The sequence below is a fragment of the Myzus persicae genome, unplaced genomic scaffold, assembly GCF_001856785.1.
Source record: "Myzus persicae strain clone G006 unplaced genomic scaffold, MPER_G0061.0, whole genome shotgun sequence".
In the NCBI taxonomy this organism is placed as follows: domain Eukaryota; kingdom Metazoa; phylum Arthropoda; class Insecta; order Hemiptera; family Aphididae; genus Myzus; species Myzus persicae.
This window is the reverse complement of record NW_019100769.1, coordinates 283,467-304,252: the sequence shown is the minus strand read 5'-3', so window position 1 is coordinate 304,252 and position 20,786 is coordinate 283,467. Positions and strand designations below refer to the sequence as shown.

At 28.2% G+C, this 20,786-nt stretch overlaps 1 protein-coding gene across 1 annotated transcript in view; it reads right to left on the bottom strand.

Annotated features, from left to right (window-relative positions):
* The window catches only part of LOC111042869 (NEDD4-binding protein 2), a 39,901-nt gene extending 21,061 nt beyond the window's left edge, over window positions 1-18,840 (bottom strand). The window contains exon 1 of the mRNA XM_022327577.1: window positions 18,588-18,840. Within this exon, the coding sequence (XP_022183269.1) occupies window positions 18,588-18,623 (36 nt within the window). The 5' untranslated portion in view covers window positions 18,624-18,840. The remainder of the gene's footprint in view (window positions 1-18,587) is intronic.
* Window positions 18,841-20,786: the final 1,946 nt, after the last annotated feature.

Sequence of the window (20,786 nt, the reverse complement as noted above, 5' to 3'; positions counted from 1 at the left end):
TATAACGTAAGATAATTTTTTGTCACAAATAATGTATGAATATACCCAATTATAGTTTAATAAAATATTTTAACTGACAAAATCGATTAATTGTAGAACAGTTTTATATTTTACATTTATTATGTCACTCTGATTACACTTTGAATTTATGCTTTTCAGTTTTTTAGTTTAGAGAATTAAACTTATACCTAGTTAGTCGGATATAAATTATTATAAAATACCATGTAAGTTATTAAATAATAACTAAAAATATATAAATTAGGTACTACAACATGTAATAAAAAAAATGAGAATCAACATTTAAAAGTATTATGAATTCATAAAACCATAATATTTTTCCATATTCTTTAAATATTGGATTTATACTACCTCTATTAAGTCTTAAATTACTATTATAGTTGCAATGTACATGATAGAAAAAAAATTAGGAAATTCTAACAAAATATGTGTTACGTGTTAGTATTATATAATATCTACCATTCTCATACATCTAAGTATTGAATGGCTTAGAAATTTCATCAGTCAAGTGCAAGCACAAAGAAAATTAATGTTTTTTAATCATATTATTTATAGTGTTATCTATAAATTTTACATGATCATAAAAAAATCCACAACACCCACGATTCAAAATCTTAAATCGTGTATATTATAATAATCTGGTATAAAAAAATACAAAAGTGATAAGATATCACTTAATAAAACTCAAGATGTATGATAATTAAACATAAAGAGGTATATATCTTATTTAGACCTTAAACTAGAATCTATGCACTGAAATGTAGGATTTTCGCACCATATAGTTAGTCTCGTCGGACGAATGCAACATAATATGAATATATGACAACTCCTTGCCCAATATGTAGGATGATTGGCAACCCTACAGCTTATACGTTATATAGGTAATAGAACTTAGCACGACAAATCCGACCAGAAAGAGTATTCTATATTACCATTATTCTAGATTTTTTAAATTTCGGTTTAATCTTGTTAGCGCCACTACACGGGCGTTTCGAAAAGACATAGGTTGGGAGTGTCCACAAGAGTTAAAAAAAAAAATTATTGTAAGCCGATGGCCAAGTCGCAGAGGCTTATTTTTTATAAAAGACTTATTTTCGTATGGACAACAACGTTGACACAAAACAATATATTATTATATATACAAATTTGAAGACCACCACCGTGCCAGCACACGCGCAGTTAAGACAAAAGAACGTCTGAAAAATGCAGAAATAAGTTATTGTGGTCTGTTTCTATAATTAAGTGTGAAATGTGCAATATTATACTATGCACAAATATATAATTTACGAATACACGTATTTAATGTACTTACGCACGATAATAATTCAATATTTTTTTTATATGTATACTATAGGTATAGTGTATAATACAAGATATGCAATCAATCACGTCATAAGGCACGAATTCCAATGTTTAACACCACGAAGTATTTTTTTTTATTATTATTAGTATTATAATATTATTCTGCCGAAGAAAAAAATGTTAAAAATTCGGTGATAAAAAAAAAAAAGAATAAAAGTAAACGAAAAAGATACAATATAAATAAATATTAAAATCACATGCGCACGTGTATCACGCACGAAACATATTAACTGTGTAATAGAGTTTGTTTTTTATCGATCACGTGATGTATAATTAAACTTCGGCTGTCCAACAACCGCAACGTCTACGCGCGTACACTGCAAGGGAGTATAAAAGTCCATGTGAACGTATACCAGGTAATAGTGCAAAGTTCGTTACGAAATGGATTAGGTATACCTGTGTGGATGCACAACCGTGGATATGGAAATCCATGCGTCGAGCGGCGTGCACGGAAATATCAGCTAATTTGAATAACGGGAACGATAAGGTTGTCAAGATTGGCTTGAACACATCGGAGTATATTATATTTTAATAATATTATTAATCGTTCGCAATAAAGCGAATATAATATTCATTATTTTCTTATTTGAATTTTTATAATCTATATGCATCGATAGACAATAAAAATATAATATACGGAGTGATCAGTTTTACGTGTAAGACACTATCATTATATCAGAAAACACTGAAGTTTTTGAAAGTATTTCTACTATATCATTTTAAGTTGTTACAAAAACAACATTTTTTTGGGAAAAAAATTTGTACTTTTTACTATTTATTTTCTTTATTATTGTTTAAGTTTTTCACTCTTTTGAATAATAATATACATTTTTAATTTCATATTTCAGAGCAAAATATCATTCGGAGTTTTTCGATCTATAAAAATCAAATTTCTGACGGGTAGTTTTTTTGATATTGTAAGTATAATAGTATTTACTATTTAATTATTGTTAAACAATTAAGATTTATGATATTTACATACAAATATAAGTGACATTATATATTTATATGTATTAAATACATAAATATTCTACAGTTTTTGTCCCCACTAGACTGGAGGGGAGAGTCGCACAAAAAAGTTCCTATGTGGTCTTGTCATGATTTGAAAACATTTTGGCACCAAAAAAAAAAAGTTGAAACGACGCCCCTGTTTCAATGTTTAGTCGAACGGAGTATAGTAGACCAATATTTTGCAGGATACCTCTTTATCATTATTATTATTAAAACATAGATTTTGGAGCGATGCCCTTTTTTCTCTGCTGTTTTAAAACGAAGCCCAGCTAGTAAGCAGAAAATGTGTTTTAAGGTATCCAAATTATATTTTAATTCTATTTTTAAAGACATTTTTTTGCAGCATTTAGACAAATTCAAGTTTTTGAAACATTTTTCACAGTTTATTTTTTAACCAATATCTATTATTGTAATAAAAGCTAGGATATTATTGTAGTTTGATGTGCATAATATTATAATTGTCTCTAGATAGCAATTAACGTCGACCACCGTTTTCATATTTACATTTTTAATATTTGGATACAAATAATTATGAAGAGGCGATAACAAAATATATTTTATTGTTTACTACAATTTTAGTGTCTAAGTATTTTAAAGTGTCTTCAAAAAAATAATTCACTATTGTTTAATACATTTTCATTTTAAAATTTTGTAAACTGTAAGAAATTTTTTTTAACGCAATCTTATAGTGCATATTTTAAGATTTTTTAAAAACTAGGTGTGTGTTTTCAAATATTGGATTAAATTTAAACGTGGTATGAGATTAGCTTACAGAAAGGTATATTTAAGGAATGTTTTTTTTAAAACCTCAACAAGGGGAATAAATTCGACTGCATATTCTATTTGTGTGTTATTATCAAATATGTTGTAAAAACCAATGAATTTTATGTGTGTGGTAGCTATTTGACACAGTCTTGTCTTTTATAGTAACATTTCTTAGTGGAAATTCTCAGAACTATAAACATTTATACAATATATTATTATTCTAGGCTTTGTTATTTTGTTAACGTTTCTTTTAAAAAGAATTTGTTTCCTTCCTCAATTTTATATTCAATTAAATAAACTGCTAGTTTCCACCCTTCATTCACGCTTTCAAAAATAACTCGTTCTCGTAAGAATTTAAAAATGAACTTGTTTACTTTTCAGGTCTCCCAAAATAATACAAATTAATAATAATTTACCATAGAAATAATAATATAAAAAATATTATATGAGTATAAATGTATAAAAGATTTTTGTTCTAACTTCAAATATAATATGTAGATTAGAAATATAAATATACAGTGTTAATCCTAAATGCATATGAACTAACCACTATTAGGTAAGCCGTAGGCATCTACTTTAGTTTAATTCGTTGTAGCAAATAATACGCTTTAAACGGTTATAATTAATGTTATAAATTATGAGTGTCAATAGAATTGTGACATTGTAATGTCCACGATTATCTCTAAACACACACATGAGAGTTTTCAAAGAATAATATTTTAAAAATCGGTATTGATCTGCAGCACTTTAGTTGATAGAGGGGCGATAAATTATTTTTTAGTGACTGTTTCCTTGCGAACACATGCTAATTGTTACAATTTATTCTCCTTTTATTATTATATTATTTAAAGAAAGTAAATCATAGCAAGCAGCGAAGACTGAAGAAACACGTCTTGAATAAAAAATAATACGAAATAAAACTAAAATAATTTTTTCTCGAGTAGTCACCATTAACACAGATTATAAAAATAATAATTTAAATAAAGTAGGCAGTTATTACTTTTTTAATCTTACTCTTAAAAAATGAATTTATTTCTATTCATATTAAAAAAAACATTCATTTGGAATTCTTTCTTCAAAAAAAGCAACTAAACCTATACGATTATAATATACAGGCCAGTATAAATGTCCAAAATCAAAATAGTATCATACCATCATGATATAAATTATACACGACGAACAACCAAACACGTTGCACAGTCCTCGACTTAGGTTCTAATCTAAGTTCTAAGGTATATATTGTTTAATAGCGCACTACGATATAGTATGTCAATATATAACTTAAGGCGGGTCTTTGATTTCACGTCACCGCCAGTGCCGTTTGTTTGTTCACACAATAAAACCCAAAGCAATAGCAAAACGTCTTTCATAATCTTCTCCACCTATCTTAAATGTCTTATTCAAATTTTAAAGTATCGTCCCTTGTGTACATATAATTATATATTATTGTATACTGTACAACAGCGATAACTATCCGCCAAGTACATCGTACAATTTTCTAATTTGTCAGTTATTATTGTTTCAGACCCCAATTTCACACTTTTAGTCTGCACAAATCATCATTAACTACGTAATTTATTTGTACCTATAATATATAAATATACGATCATACGATAAAGTAAATAATATCGATTTCAAGTGAAAGAAATTAATCCCGATATATTATTATTACTTATTTATATATTGAAAGTACATAATATATTATCATAAAAAATATGCATAATAGTTAATAAGAAACAAGCAAAAATTAATAATGAACAACAAACTGAAAATATATAATTTAATAAGATACAGTGAACTAATAAGAAGAGTCGGACTATTACACCCTTATTTTTTAAATTTTTAAATCATTCAACATATACATTGGTGGTACAATACGAATATGAGTGATAAACGAATAAAAAGGGACACAGGTATGTGTCGAATAACCATATAGTAACAGCACTTCGGCAAATATCCTCATTAAATTCTCAATATATAATAACTCTATAATATAATACATTCATCTTTTAATCATGATTCATTATAATACACCGTCGTATTGATTCCTTAGTACTTAATACCTACATTTTTTTTAGCAATTATTAAAACTAGAAGTTAGGAATACTATATACATTACTAAAATATTTATATGACGAATTAAAATTGTATTGTTGATTGTAAAGGTTATTGTTTGGAACGTCAACAAGTGATTAAATATATTAAAAATTAATTTTGTTTTTAAGTTTATAGATTATAATAATATTTATACATTTACAATACATATATGAACACTCATTTATTGTTTATTCATAATCACTCTAACCTAACGAATGAAAATGTATAATAATATTTGTTTGGTATAGAGAGTACATATGTATACATATACTGTATAGTATAATATAATGTTAATTATGTGTAATCATAGTATTATACATATACACGGTGCCTACATAGTTCAAAAACAATATTTTCTCGATAGTTTTTAAATTTTATGTTTATATTTTTGAATATACTAGTAATAATGCATCAAAATAAAATAAACAACGTAGAACTGCAACAGGAACTCGGGTTCAAGTGCACAGTGCACACTTATATTATACACAATACATTTATGTTAGGCACAAACAGGTAATATATACAATGCCAATTGTACGATACATTTTACCCTCATAATATATGGCGAGCCATTGTTACGACGGTTGTGGCTGGCGAGTTAAAGTCAATGTCAACTGAATTCCACGAAACGCCACCCTTACGGTAAAGGTATTTTTTCGTTTGAATTTATCGACACAAATCAGGTGTCGCGTTCCGGCCGTTATATTATACATTATATGATTCCCAAAATGGACCTAAAACATTTATTGGTTTCGGACATTTGTACAAGTAAATTGTACCTCTGACCCTGCGTTTAAAGGGTAAAACGACACATCTCAATGACATTGAACACTGAACACATCATTCTTAAACGATAAACCATCCCCTTTTATTACCATGTTTAAAAACAAGGAAGAGAAAAACATCAGCCGCAACTAGTGATGTAAGTAAGACATTTCCATTAAGAAATTTCCCTTCAAGAAATGTGTGACCCTTGGAAAAATGTTTTTATTTACATTAATTTTGTTGTGATAAAATTTCAATGCTGCGAATGCTACACTACCACTCATATATCAAATATTATTATTACCTCCGTACTTATTATGTTGAAAAACAAAATATTTAAATTAATAAAATACAGTGTACAGTATATTTTTAATGTTATGAAATATACCTTAAAATTCAATGAATATTTCTAATTTTTACACTTTTTAAGTAGAAAAAGCACTATTAAAAAATGAAATGAAATGTTTACATGCATTTTAGACATTTCTCCTTATTTCTTGGATATTAAATTTCTGAAATTTCACATCACTAGTTGCAACAACCACGGTATTTGTAAAACGTAAATTGTAAATAATTAAATACACTTAGGTACCTATTTAAATCTGTGGTAAATTATAACACCAGTCGGATAAATAATGTATATTTGTTGAAATAAAATTGAATTTTTTCACTCAAAAATAATTATATAAATGAACCTATTATTGTCATTACCCGTCATCTTTGATCAATATACCTTATACAATACGTGTGATTAGGACAATGTGTGACTTAATATCTTAGGCACTGCAGTAGACAGGAATTTAATATGAGGGGCCCGGGGGGGGGGGAGGATTCATCCCTTGCGATGGTCCCTGGAGGAGTTGCAGGATAAATCTTACCCAATTTAAAATCGTCAAAGCAAAAAGCTGAATTCCCCTTCCAAATGGTCATATTACTCATATTAATATAAACTTATCTATTTCTCATAATATATACTTAGCCACTTAGGCACTTTAAAATTTAAATATTCTCATAAATAGATTTTGACGAGTAGATTATTTCAACATTTTTTTTCCGTTGCTATAATTGAAGAAGTTTGTTCTTTAATCGAAATATTTGGAGTTATACGCGGTAATAGAGTACCTACTTATACAATATATTACACCATCGACATTTAGACGCGGGTTGTTCTTCAATTATTATTCGTTTACACTGCACGAGTACCTACGCCTGATATTAAAATTAAAGTGACATTAATTCGAGGAATTTCGTTTCATTTTGCAACGTAGTGGATATCAATAAAACTTAATTAACGGTCTTTTAAATTCACCGCCACGTAGTATATACGCAGTAACCTTGAAATTAACACGATTGCGTGATAATAAAACTAACAAATTACACTGAAAATTTGACACAAATATTAATATAATCTATAGATCCGAAGAAAAATTGAAAATTTAAACGTGCTGATCTGATATAGGTGCTACCTTCATATTACATAATACAGGTATATTTTAGACATATTCAACGAGATACTACCAGCACGTCGTCGTTTCAGCATTTGTAGAAATATTTTATCGGTATACTTACCTACAACCTACCGATGTATACAATATACATATATATACATGGAACATACATTCATTTTTTTTTTACGCGTATAAAAGAACAAACGGCCTCGGGTATACCAGATTTAATGGGCGCAGTGGGTCTACGGGGTGTTAAAACGCGTCGACGTTATTCTACGGTACTCCTCGGGTGCAGGATGCGGGAAGGATGCAGCGTGGGGGTGGCTACGCAGCAGCAGCTGAGACGACGAGTGAGGATAAGATAATGGTTGATAAGGCAGCCCGGCTTAAACGTGTACACACACACAACAACTCACACATACACACACACATCGTACACGGTTATACTACGCATCGTCGCAGGACCTTTTCGCCGCTGCAGCTGGTCCTCGCGGTCCGAGTCCTTTTTATAAACAGCTGGCTCTCAAGAAAACCGTGAGAACTCCGTAGACGCCCGAAAAGGATATATTCACACACAGTGCGTTTAATTTCCCACACACAATATAACATAAACACGCTTGTATAGGTATATTATATCATATTTTTATACACCTATACAGGTGGCGTACGCGTACGATTTTCCACTTTTCTCGGTCCATATGATATAATAAATAGGTATACAGTAGCTACAGGTATATGGAATTGTCGTGCACATAGGCGTAACTATAAAGTGTTTTAAATCTGAAGGGGGAAGAAGGAGCTTAAGTCTACTACTACTAGTCTAAAATAATTTCGTATTGAAGATGCGACCTTATTTTTTTAACTTATTTTTACGATACAATAATAATGTAATGTTGAAGGTGACTTAAATGAAAAAATAAACACTTATACATTGTACAGGTGAATTAATACATCGTAAGTACCTAATAAAATATAATTGTATAATAAAATATTATACCTACTTATAATTGTTAAGTTCCTAATTTCTATTGTTTTCCGTCTTTTTTAACAGTCTATACTGGTATACCTGCAATATGGCAATATATTCAAGTAAATAGAACGATATAGTAGTATAGACGTACATAGTACATAGTTTTGGAGGCATCGAGTTTCACTCCTTAACTTTTTAGTGGGGTTTGAGCCCCCAAAGCCCCCCCCCCACAATTTGCCATACTTCGTAGTACAAATGCATGCGATAGGAAAGCAGGTGGCTATATAAACATAATATTATATTATTATAACTGCGCAATATTTTTGTTATATAATTTATTAAAACAGCTAAGTATTTGTATTTCAGTGTATAGGTACGTATGACATATATTATACATTGTATATAAATTATATAAATTATTAATATATCAATTATGATAATAAGGAATTAATTAAATACCACTCTCGTAAATATATTGTACACTGATGAAACAGGTACAACTCTAAACGCTTTAAATATACTCTGTACAGGGTGATTTACCAAGTATGCTAGCTCACCCCCATTTTTACTATGATTTTTGGACATTTTAAATACATACTTAACTTAAGTCTATTTTATGTAGCTTAAGAATAATATTTTCAATTATTTAGATTTTTATATATTTTAAAGGGTAATACCACGTGCGATACAAATTCATTTTTTTCAAACGAGAACCAACCTTTTTGGGGACCTACTGTAAATTATTAAATGGATTAAATGTTAAAGATTTTAATTCATCTAAATCAAAAGTCGAAGAAAAGTTTCAGAGTTAGAGATATGTAAGTATTTATGAGATAATTACAGTCCCTAAAAATGGTTTTAAAAAAATATATAAAATATGACATATTGTAGTTATACTGAGAAGATTTTTACAATTCATATCAGTACTCAATAGTTAAAATTTCGATTTTGACGCATCATACATCAACATTCGCTGAAAAGTCGCCGGGTTAACAATTTCTAAAATAAGTGTGATTCTCATTTGGAAAAAATTAGCTTACATCATCACATAGGTTCTTCTCTTTAAAGGTATATAAATAAATCAAATAATTTGAAAGTATAGTTTCCACAGTTAAACTCAAAAATCTCGAAAATGGGAATCTGAAAAATTAATTATTAGAGAAAAATAGGATGGAGCATTCTTGGTCAATCGCTCTGTATATTAGCAGTTATCGCGTAAACAAATAATAAATGTTTAGTCTAGTCAGAACCAGAAAGGAATTTTTTCAAACAAGTTTGAATTAATTATTTTTCGCATTTTGGTTGCACGCTTGCTTACTATTTAACATATACCATATACATTTCACACACATTTCGCAATCGCAGACAACTCGAAATACAAATATTATTCAACATACGAATATATATTGTTCCCATGATTTATGGACGAACAGCAAAAACTTATATTTGTGTCAAATGTATCGATGAAATTAGTTTTAGTAATATCAGTACTGCAACTAGAAATATTTTATGAATGGGAGGGGTCACAGGGTGCCCCCCAATGCTTCCCCCCCCCCGTCTACTGCACTGAATAATATTATATTTTATTCATATATATTTAATTATAGAAAAGTATACTGACTATAATATTTCCTACGCAGCAATGGCGTACTAAAATGATACTTCCAAAGACTGAGCAGCTACTGAAATATTATTATACACTAACAATGTTTTGACGTATCGAATTACAAACATCGTATGTACCTATTTGGTCCGACCAGCGAGGGTGGTGTATATAGATGAATGGACGTATAAGTGTGGAAGTTGGGTACGGGACGAACGTACCCTGCTCGGCAGTCAGGTGGTAATAATAACAACAGGTCTACGATATTATAAATAATAATCGTATCATGTTTATTATAATATAGCCTCTCAGATTGATCAAATCCCGCAGACCGCAATCGAGAGAGGAATAATCGTCGCTGTTGTCGTTATTATGATTACAATACATCCTGTTTTTGTTGCTTTTAATAAACATAGGTATATTTTGAGCGTGTATGATACAAGGTGATTCATTCAAGTATCCGTACTAGTTATCATTTTTTAAATTTGTAACATTTTTGAAACATTATTTTTAATATGTTTGATGTTAGCATCGCAAAACGATATTTTTAAAAGCTTATATCATAATTTATAAGTTAGGCTAAGGGATTTATGTGCAATAATAATGGTAAAATATGAATATTTGGTTTAATAATAATAAACAAACATATACCTACCACAAGACATGTATTTTACGTTTTATAGTTGAAATATACAAAATAAAATAACCACCATTTGCTTCAACATGACATGATTTGTATGGAAATTATGAACAAAACAGTAATCAGACATTTTCAAAAAAAAATATCTATGCCCATGCCCAATTGCCAGGGGCGGACTGGGCCGGCGGGAAACCGGGAACTTTCCCGGTGGGCCGCTGTTCAAAAATAATTTGTTATTATTACATTACTTATTACTTAAAATAAAATAGACAATAGGTATAAATTCAAATGATGAATATTTTATATTTTTATATTATCATTACGCGCGTGTATGAAAAATTGTTTACATTTAGTGTTTAAAAATAGATTTTAGGTTTTAGTTCGGCTGATACTCCATCAGGAGTTTGCGTATGATCAATAATTTGAATAATATATTATTTTAGTAATGCAAGAAAATCTTTGCAATCAAGATCAACCGCAAATAAGCATTAAAAATGTAAATACCTATCTATTACCTAAAATTATTATTTTTCCCTAGTATTTTTTTTAAATAATAGGTATGCAATATGAATATAATTTATTTCCAAAGGAAAAATGAGTTAAATCTAGTTATGACTAGAATTAGGATGTTGATGACCTAACAAACACACAAAAATTGCCTAAAAAAAATGTAAAAAAACCCTAAAAAAAGTGCAAAAATGCTCTGAAAACTTCAAAAAATGACCTTAAAAATGATCTAAAATACTAATTAAGTAAGTGAAAAAACTTATTTATAAATAATAATTTTTATTAGAGATATGGGTATAATAATGGGTGTAATAGTAATTTAAAATATGAATTATAAATATATTAAGCATTTAAATAATTCAATATATAACACTCAAAGAGTAAATCTTATCGGAACGCGATAAATGTAATCACAACAAAAACCCCACAATAATAATATTAAAATTATTTTTTACTAATAGTCCAAATCCAAAGTTAGATTTTAAATAAATTAAATTTGTTTCCAAACTTGGGTGTAACATTTGCCCTAAAATCTATAATTTGTAAAAAATGCTCTAAAAGATGAAAAAATGACTTAAAAATGTTGAAAAATGACGTTAAAAAACAAAAAAATGCATTTATAGCTGAAAATGCAAAAAATGCAAAAAAATGCAAAATAAAATTAGAATATTCTGCATCAAGGGAGCATGAAACAAATTTTTAGCTAGGATAGCATTGTACAGAATAAAAGGAAAAAAAATGCAAAAGTCATCAACATCCTAACTCTAGTTATAACTAATAAAAGTTAATATACTACAATATAAGTGTCATAATATTTTATATTTTTACATAAGGCATTAAATATTATTATGTTATGATTAAATGACTTTTACCAATATATTATTTATTTGTGAAGTACTTCATTAATATTAAACAAAATTAAAATTACATATTGAAACTATTTGGTAAGTTTAGTTTAACAAATCTTAAGTTTCACACGAGTTCCGAACCCAACAGTCCCAAAAACCCCTGGCTAATAACCTCTTAGTTGATAAACAATTAATGAAAAAAAAAAAAAATCTTAAGTTGTTTTCTGGGAAAATTGAAAATGTGTAGAGGCTGCATTCCTCATGAATAAAACGTTGGTATATTTAAGTTTTTACATTTTTGTGATGACTAAAAATGGCAAGGGCCGGGTCAAAATATAGATTTCCCGGGCCAAAATGTTGCCCCAGTCCGCCCCTGCCAATTGCATATAAATCCTAGTCCCAGTTTTTGAGGAGAAGTGTTCAAACATTTTGCAAAGTTCTGTCGTGCTACTGCAGCAATCTAGCTCATCTAAACTTTAAATATTTATTAATCTATGAATCAAGTACTTATAGGTACAACCAAATTAAATAACTAGTCGTTAAAAATTATATTTTCATGTATTGAAATACTCCAAAAAAATATTCTATTCTTCTTCGGAACATGAAATTAAAAATGTATGCTGCTTCAAAAAATGTATAAAGTGTTAAAAAATATATTTTCAAAAAATGTTAATGGTTTTTGAAATAATGAGTGTAAGCACGCTTAAATGGATAGATCTGTGTATAATAATATACGATAATAGTTTGCCTTTGAGTCCACAATCGCGAATATAATAATAATATAATAATTACAATAATCAAAAAAATTCCCTCGACCCACACCGAAGTCCCAGCGTTTCGTGTTCACGCGCGTAAACATTATAATATATTATTATATTTTGTGCACCCCGTTGTTACTGGCTACCGGTCTTCAACGGTTTTTTTATGTTTTTTCATATCTACTCGCTGTGCGTATATTGTTCTATACAATAACAATGCTAGTCTAATAAACGTGTTCGCCGCCGTACGTCATAATTAATGAAACCCATATACATCTATATGTACCTACGTATAATATTGGCGCGTCAATCATTAATCTTCGTCATTTCGTGACGAGTAGAAAAACGAAATCTTTTGCGCTGATCTCGACGATTATACTATTATTATTATATACTCACTTTGGGAACCACATACGATGACAACGGGTCTCGCCGGGCGTTCGTAAAAGCATTATATCATTACATTATTGTCGTGCTGTACCTAATAATATATTTCAACTTGGCACCCATTGTTGTACTTGAATGTGTGATCTATACCTATCGGTAGCGATCTACGAATAGGGTGATTGTAAACTCTTCCGATTTTAATGACCTGCAGTAAACTCCCAGGTGGCTAATTCTTTCGGATTTACTTTAGTACTACCTGCGAAGGGTACAATATTATATTTAAGCTCTCTTCCGAGTATGTAATAACTTAATTTGTACATTATAATTTTATCATCATGTTTTACAACCTAATATATAAGCATGTACAAATTTAAAAAGTCAAGTATATAAATAATTATAGTAAATAATTAAAAATAATAATAATTTAAATCAATTTGTTTGTAGCTGTGAATAGCTAGAATAGGTACTTAGGTAGTTAGGTATACTATTAGAGACTTATTATTAGGTACTTAGGTAAACTATTAGAGTCAAGATAATAATAAAATAGAAAATCATTAGTTAAATTGCCTATCCCCAGCATAAATTGCCCATATGTTTAAAATATATTTATAATAGTATGAACATATACATTTTATAAAAGTTGAGCATAAAGCATATACATTATAGTATAAAAAATAGATTTCCTTCAGCTAGTTAAACATTATAACGTTAACCTAGGAAGTAGGAGGGTTTACGAGTTTTATGAATCGAGAATTTTCCACTGCACCTTATCTGTAAATTTGATAATAGATCATTCACTCTAATATTAAACATACAACGCAATACGCAAAAGAAGATTGCACGAAGACAAAAATTGTAATGCTGCGTGTGGGTCAGTATGGAAACAAATTGTGCTCTTAAGAGCAAACAGAATACAGGAAAATTAATATGATCACTGATTCATATAATAAAATTAATATTTGACGGTGAGTTTCACCATCATATTTATGAAAAAATTAATGTGTGTTATTAAATTCGGAATAACTGTAATGGCTTTTTTTGATAGACAACTTAAAATAAGATAAATTATAAAAATCAAATTTTTGATAATGAAAACTTCATAAAAAATGTATTAGGTGTACAAGATATTATAATAATCGAACAATTTTCTGTTCAGATTGACTTACTCCACGTTACTCACGAAACGTCCATATTATTTATACGTGCATAAATATTTGTACGTGAATATATTCGTGTATTTCAAGTTCAAAACTATCTTCGTATGAATGTGATTATTTATTTCTACTATATATTCGATATACTGTATAAAGTTGAGATAACTTGTCGGATAATAGTTATTATAAATAATAAGTACGATATACACAAACTATTGAATGTTTGAGAACATTTTAAAATATATATAACTTAAAAACAAATGTTGCATCTCAGCGTTTGGAGCATCTAGAAGAATGCAGCAGATGGCATTCGGCATTTCACCCGTTCTTAGAAAAACATTTAATCAGCAATCAACAGGTATGGTAGGTATACATTTCAAAAATCGAAAATATTCTCATTATAAGTTTTGTTCTAAAGATACCCAAGATTATTTTGCATTACCTATATTGATAGGTAACATTTTACATTTTTTAAAAATTATTTTCTAATATTTTTACTATTTAATACTTTATAGGTACCATACCTATTTTATATTTATATAATTAGACCGAGGTATAGAAAAGCGAAATCGATGATAGGTCTCTGCTGAAGACCACAACTTACAAGTCTTATAAATGTATAATATTATATATGTATTATTATGGTGTTATATAATGCTCTCGGTACCTATTCCAATTTTGAATACTCGCCTGGACGAGGATCGTTTTACTATTCGAATGCATATTAATTATTATAATTTTTGTTTATGATATAATATTATAATATACCTATTATATACGAGTATACGACATTGGTGTATTGCGCGTCAGTTGTTGTATATTATATCATATATTATACTGTATAATTATGTCGTCAACAAACGTTTTCGGAGACGGCGTGTGTTTCGTTTTTTACCCCGTTGCAGCCGCAGTAGTTGACTACCTAGGTATGCCTTCAATTATGTTTGAAAATTATATTGCTCTCTCTCTTAACCAGCTATATATAAGGTACCCATATATAATATGCTCTGGACCGGAACAAAAAGGATTAGGTGGGCATACACTTATCGAACATCATGATGTCGTGTCCGAGGAGATTAATAATAATAACGATTTTATTTTGTACAGACGGACTATTTTTTCATTAAAAGTGCTCGTCAAAATCGACTCTTTTAGACCTCAGCGAGCATTATTATAACAATATTATATTAAAAGATAAGAATAATTACATACCGTATCTTGATTCTAAACATTTTGTACACGCATAAATGTATAAGAATGGGTCGAAGATTTCGATTGGTGTAGGATGCATTATATTATGTAAAGTATATACATGGAAGGAACTGTGTTCAATGAATTAACTGTATAAATAAATCTCGTACATGTTTTTGTAGTCACTTTAATACGTAGGTACCTGTCTAGAACGAAAAACACAGTTAAATGCATTTAAATTAAATCTCGCTTAAAATCAATTTCTTTGTAGGTATACCACCTATACCTAATAATTACTATAAACTGCATGTGGTACAAAATAATCCTACTACCTATGTACATTTTAATAGATAAATATCGCATAAAAATACTAATTTTTATAGAAAAACTTTTCCAGAATAAAAAATTATCATACCTATTGTACAACCATTTTTGGAAGTATTCATATATTATAAAATATCTTAATGCAACGACTAATCAATGTATAATTAAAAATAATATTATAAGATGATAAATTATTGATATTGTAATAATATGGGTCTATATTGTCTATATTATTATTATATTTTAGTATCAGTAATATATTTTTACATTTCATACAGTAATTCATTTTATTATCATACAATAAAAACAAATTATTACATCACGAAGTATAAGGTGTGTATTATGTACTACATACCTATTATAAGTACGTGAAAGTTCTGTTATCTACAGTTGAAAATGGAATATTTGTGTAGTTACTATAAATCGTACTGCGCAGAAGAACTCGATGTTATAGATAACTGACAACTGTAAATATTTGAACAGTACAGAGTGGTTCATTTAACAGTATATACACACTCATTATCTAGGAATATATATTAAAGTTTTAGAAAATAGTTTTTTACGTAGTTCAACGTTTCTAGAAATCAAATTGTTGTAAAAGTTTCTATGATTCCAACTTAGCAGTGTACCGACATTTTGGGGGAGTACCATATTGTGTCATTCCGCTCTGCTCAGCATAACGTTAAATTCATATAACTAATTAACTATACTCATTGGTGGATATTTGACCAAATTTATGTGTGGAGACTGGAGTTAGACTGACAAACGCCCATTATCAACATTAGACAGGCTTCAACCTTCAACTTACTATTTACATTTTGCCACCAAACACGTTGTATATCTTTGTATATAATTGTAAAATGTAAATTCATAATACATTATTATATGTTTATTTTAATGTCATACATTTATCAATAATAATAATGTGTAAACGGACTAAATCTTCTGGGGTGCTTGAAAGCATCCTGGAGAGATTTCACCCCTCCCCCCAATAATATTATACCAAATATTCCCGTCTATGTAACTATTTATTTGAATTTCGATTTGTACATATCTTTACAAAATCTCAGAAAAATATTTCATTTAAGAATATAAAATTGAATACGGCATGTATGTATTAAAATTTAAATGTTATTATTGCAAAAATGGTAAAATATACTTTCAACATCTATGTAGTGGTAATTAGTGTTAGCTGTTAGATAATCATACAGTAAAATGAATTCATAGTAATTCATCAAAGAATCTATTAGTAAATCTAAATGAATACTTTTGAGTAGTTTTTGAATTATTTAACTTTGTAGTCTGTGTACTGAGGATAATATTATGTACAAGAAAATATTTAATTTATATGTTAGTTATTATTATATATATTAAATTAAACTCAATGATAAAAAGTTTGATGGTGACTAAGATGATTTGAAAATTCTAGTAATTAATTTTAAAACTAAATATTTATGATTTGTATAAATGAATACAATAAATACTAGATCTACTAAATTTTATATTTTCGTAAAACCATTCTAAGCACTATTATTCTGTCTATAAGCATTTTAACTGAATTTAAAGTTGCATTTGCAACTTCTGACAACTCAGAAACTACAAATTTGAATTTTTAATTTGATAAATTAATATTTCCAAAAAAAAAATTATTCAAAAGGTTTGGTCTCATTTTTATAATATAAGTTAGCCACAGGACATTTCTAAAATGAATTGAGAAAATCTAAAGAATTAAAAATATAGTAAACCTACATAAAATTAACAGATTATTAGAATTTGAATAAATTTATTAGGTACTAAATGGAAAAATGTAGAAGAGCATGCTCGCATGCTAATTATTCTGTGCATAATAATACATCGAGTGATGGATGTAAATTATTTGAATTCAATATTCATTTCGTCTTAATAAAACAAACAAATCGTTGGCTGACGACTTACTAATTCCAAAATACGAATTGAATGATATAAAAAAAAAAACAGGTTTCGTGTAATAGGTATTATTATGAAATTCGTTACAATAGTATAATATATGAAAAGAAACGAGTTATAACAAAAACCTTAGAAAATATTTTTATCAATGATACCTACTTAGTACTCCCACAATAAAAAGCAGTACAGATGGCATTTTTATATATCATCATATATTATGTTATGTACCTTCACCACCTGCTTTATATTAACATTGTCAATTGTCATATTATTATTATCGAGTATTGACAACTGTTCCTAATTAACCAGTATCCGCCGTTTCCGGTTAGCTGTTTGACTAACATGTATTATACTACACAGCGTACACATAATAATATTGTTTAAATACCAAATTACTGATTATGTTATAATAATAATAATAACTAATAATACTCTTATCCTGTATCTACGTAAGCCCAAGCGGGAAGTGACTGGCGTTAATTTACATTTTTACCGGTAGAAATTGTAATAAATAATGTGATAATTCAATTTTACATTTTTTGTAAGCCTATACAAATGTACACCATACATGTCTATGCGTATAATGACTAATGAGTATGACATAAGTGACTAAAATGTATGATATACTTGGTTTAAACGACGGCAGTTAGAATTAATATACGTATGATGCCGGTATTTCTTATACATTAAATAATAGTTAATAATACAGAAGCTGATATTTATGAGTTAATTATTTTATAATTTTATATTTATTTTGTTTGTATTTTATAATAAATTATGTAAATAAATAATATGCATTTTTCACGAACTTACCAATTGAAGTTCCTGCAGACGTTCCAGTTCATCCATTATTAATGTAACTATATTTTCATACGGACATGCTGCAGTAACCTTCAAAATGCTAACTACTATATCTATAATTGGTGATTTGAATCCAATACGGTCTTGGGTCTATGTCGTAATGTATAATATGTAAACACTAAACATATACCTGTGTAGGTATAAGCAATTAGGTAAGATATATGTATTACTTCGAGAAGATTGTAACTATTACTGTTGAATTACAAAGTGCTTTTTCAACAATTATTATACGTTATTTAAATGCGCTATCAACAAAGATAATACAAACTATTATTTCACTAGTTAAAAATACATTACTATAATAAAATATCATGTTAGTTTTGTGATAGGAATTATAATATTCAATTTTTCGTCTGAATTACCAATGAAAAATCATTTGAAAATCATTTCATAAAAGTCTCGTTTATATATTTCAATATTATAATAATAATTGACTAAAACAAACTTCAATTGGAAAATAATTAGTTATTATTAGATAATAAGATAACAAAAAATAAAAACAGCTAAATACTATTACCCAATACAAAGCGAACATTGACTCTTCTGGAACTCCTCAAAGAGTTAAACTTATTTCAGAAAATATAACAAGAACACATAGACTATATTACATGTATTATCAATAACTTAAACCTTAATGCACCATTTTAAGATATTTTGTATGAAACTTTAGTAGTAATGTATTTTAGAAATAATAAAATGAAATGTGTTTCTTCAGAAATGCCAGTAACCCTGGTGGCCGAGGAGTGTTTTTAAATATTAAAAAAAAAATAAAAAATAAATTGTTGATACATGTACATTGTACACTTCGATATTTGATGTCTGATATATTAAATAGATTCCGAGCTAGAAAATTTGAAACACTAAACAATTTATAATAACTTCGTAAATTATAACTTATTATCATATTTCATCATCACATTTAGTCGGTTTATAGAAAATAAGTAACGGTATAATAATAGAGAAGTGCTCAGGAATTTTCCATTTTTTTTCATATATCCACGAAAGAAGGCTACAATAATATTTTAGCTAAAATTACCTATATTTTAAAAATGAAAGACACCCACAATTTTGAATCGTATATTCGTATATTAAATTATTTAAAAACCCTCAAGTCTAAAATTTTTGCATTTTGATTTTTTCAGTTTTTTGAAAACTTCATCAGACTATTGATATTATTTTTTTGAATAAACTGAGAATATTATACATAGGTAGTAGGAATCGTGTTATTTTATCAATTATTATTATCTATTTGGTCACGTCCATGACACATAATCATACTGCAATAATATAGATCTTTAATAGCTTCAATAAAATAATGTATATTATTTTTGATTAATTGTATTAATTGAATAGGTATTAAATTTAGATAATAGTAATAACAAACCAAAAGGTGTCATCAATCTTCACTGTAGGCGATTTTTTAAAAATTTTTATTTGTACCCATTGTTTTCGTACTATACTCTATACCTCTAGAATCTAGTGCTTTATTATTATTATTATTATTTTTTTTTTTTTGGATTAAGTCTTCAACTACAAAGGTCATTAGCCTGGTACTGTGTTGGGGGGAGGCGGTGGGTTGGAACACGTTTGTCTGTGTTGCTAAAAACCCGGATGGTCACCCATCCGAGTGTTAGCAACGACGGCCGGTACGTACGTTCAGAGCGTTGTCGCGTATTGAGCGTACGACCGCGCTTTATTGTTATATTTATATATAATGCTTATTGTCTCAATTATTTTTTTTAGATTATGTAAATATAATCTCTTAATATATGTTTAATAACAATTTATTGCTTAAAGAAAAAATCAGTATTGATATCACAGATGGTCTACCTATTTGGCTATTGTGAGTCCTAAAGAATAAAGTATGATAAATTACAATTTTAAATAATTTATCATTTTATATTACCATTTATCGTAGAATAAAATTAACGGAACATTAAATCGAACAGGTTATTTTAGGTATAGATACATAAGGTATTTATATTTTGAATTTTATCTTTATAAAATACGATACTAATTATAATAATAAAAAAATACGATTTTTTTGCACAGTTTAATTTTTACTTATTAAATCGTGAATTCCTTTTTGTTAAATGAAAATATCAGATAAATATCCTAGTCGATAAAAACAAAAGAAAGCAGGGCCGAGGC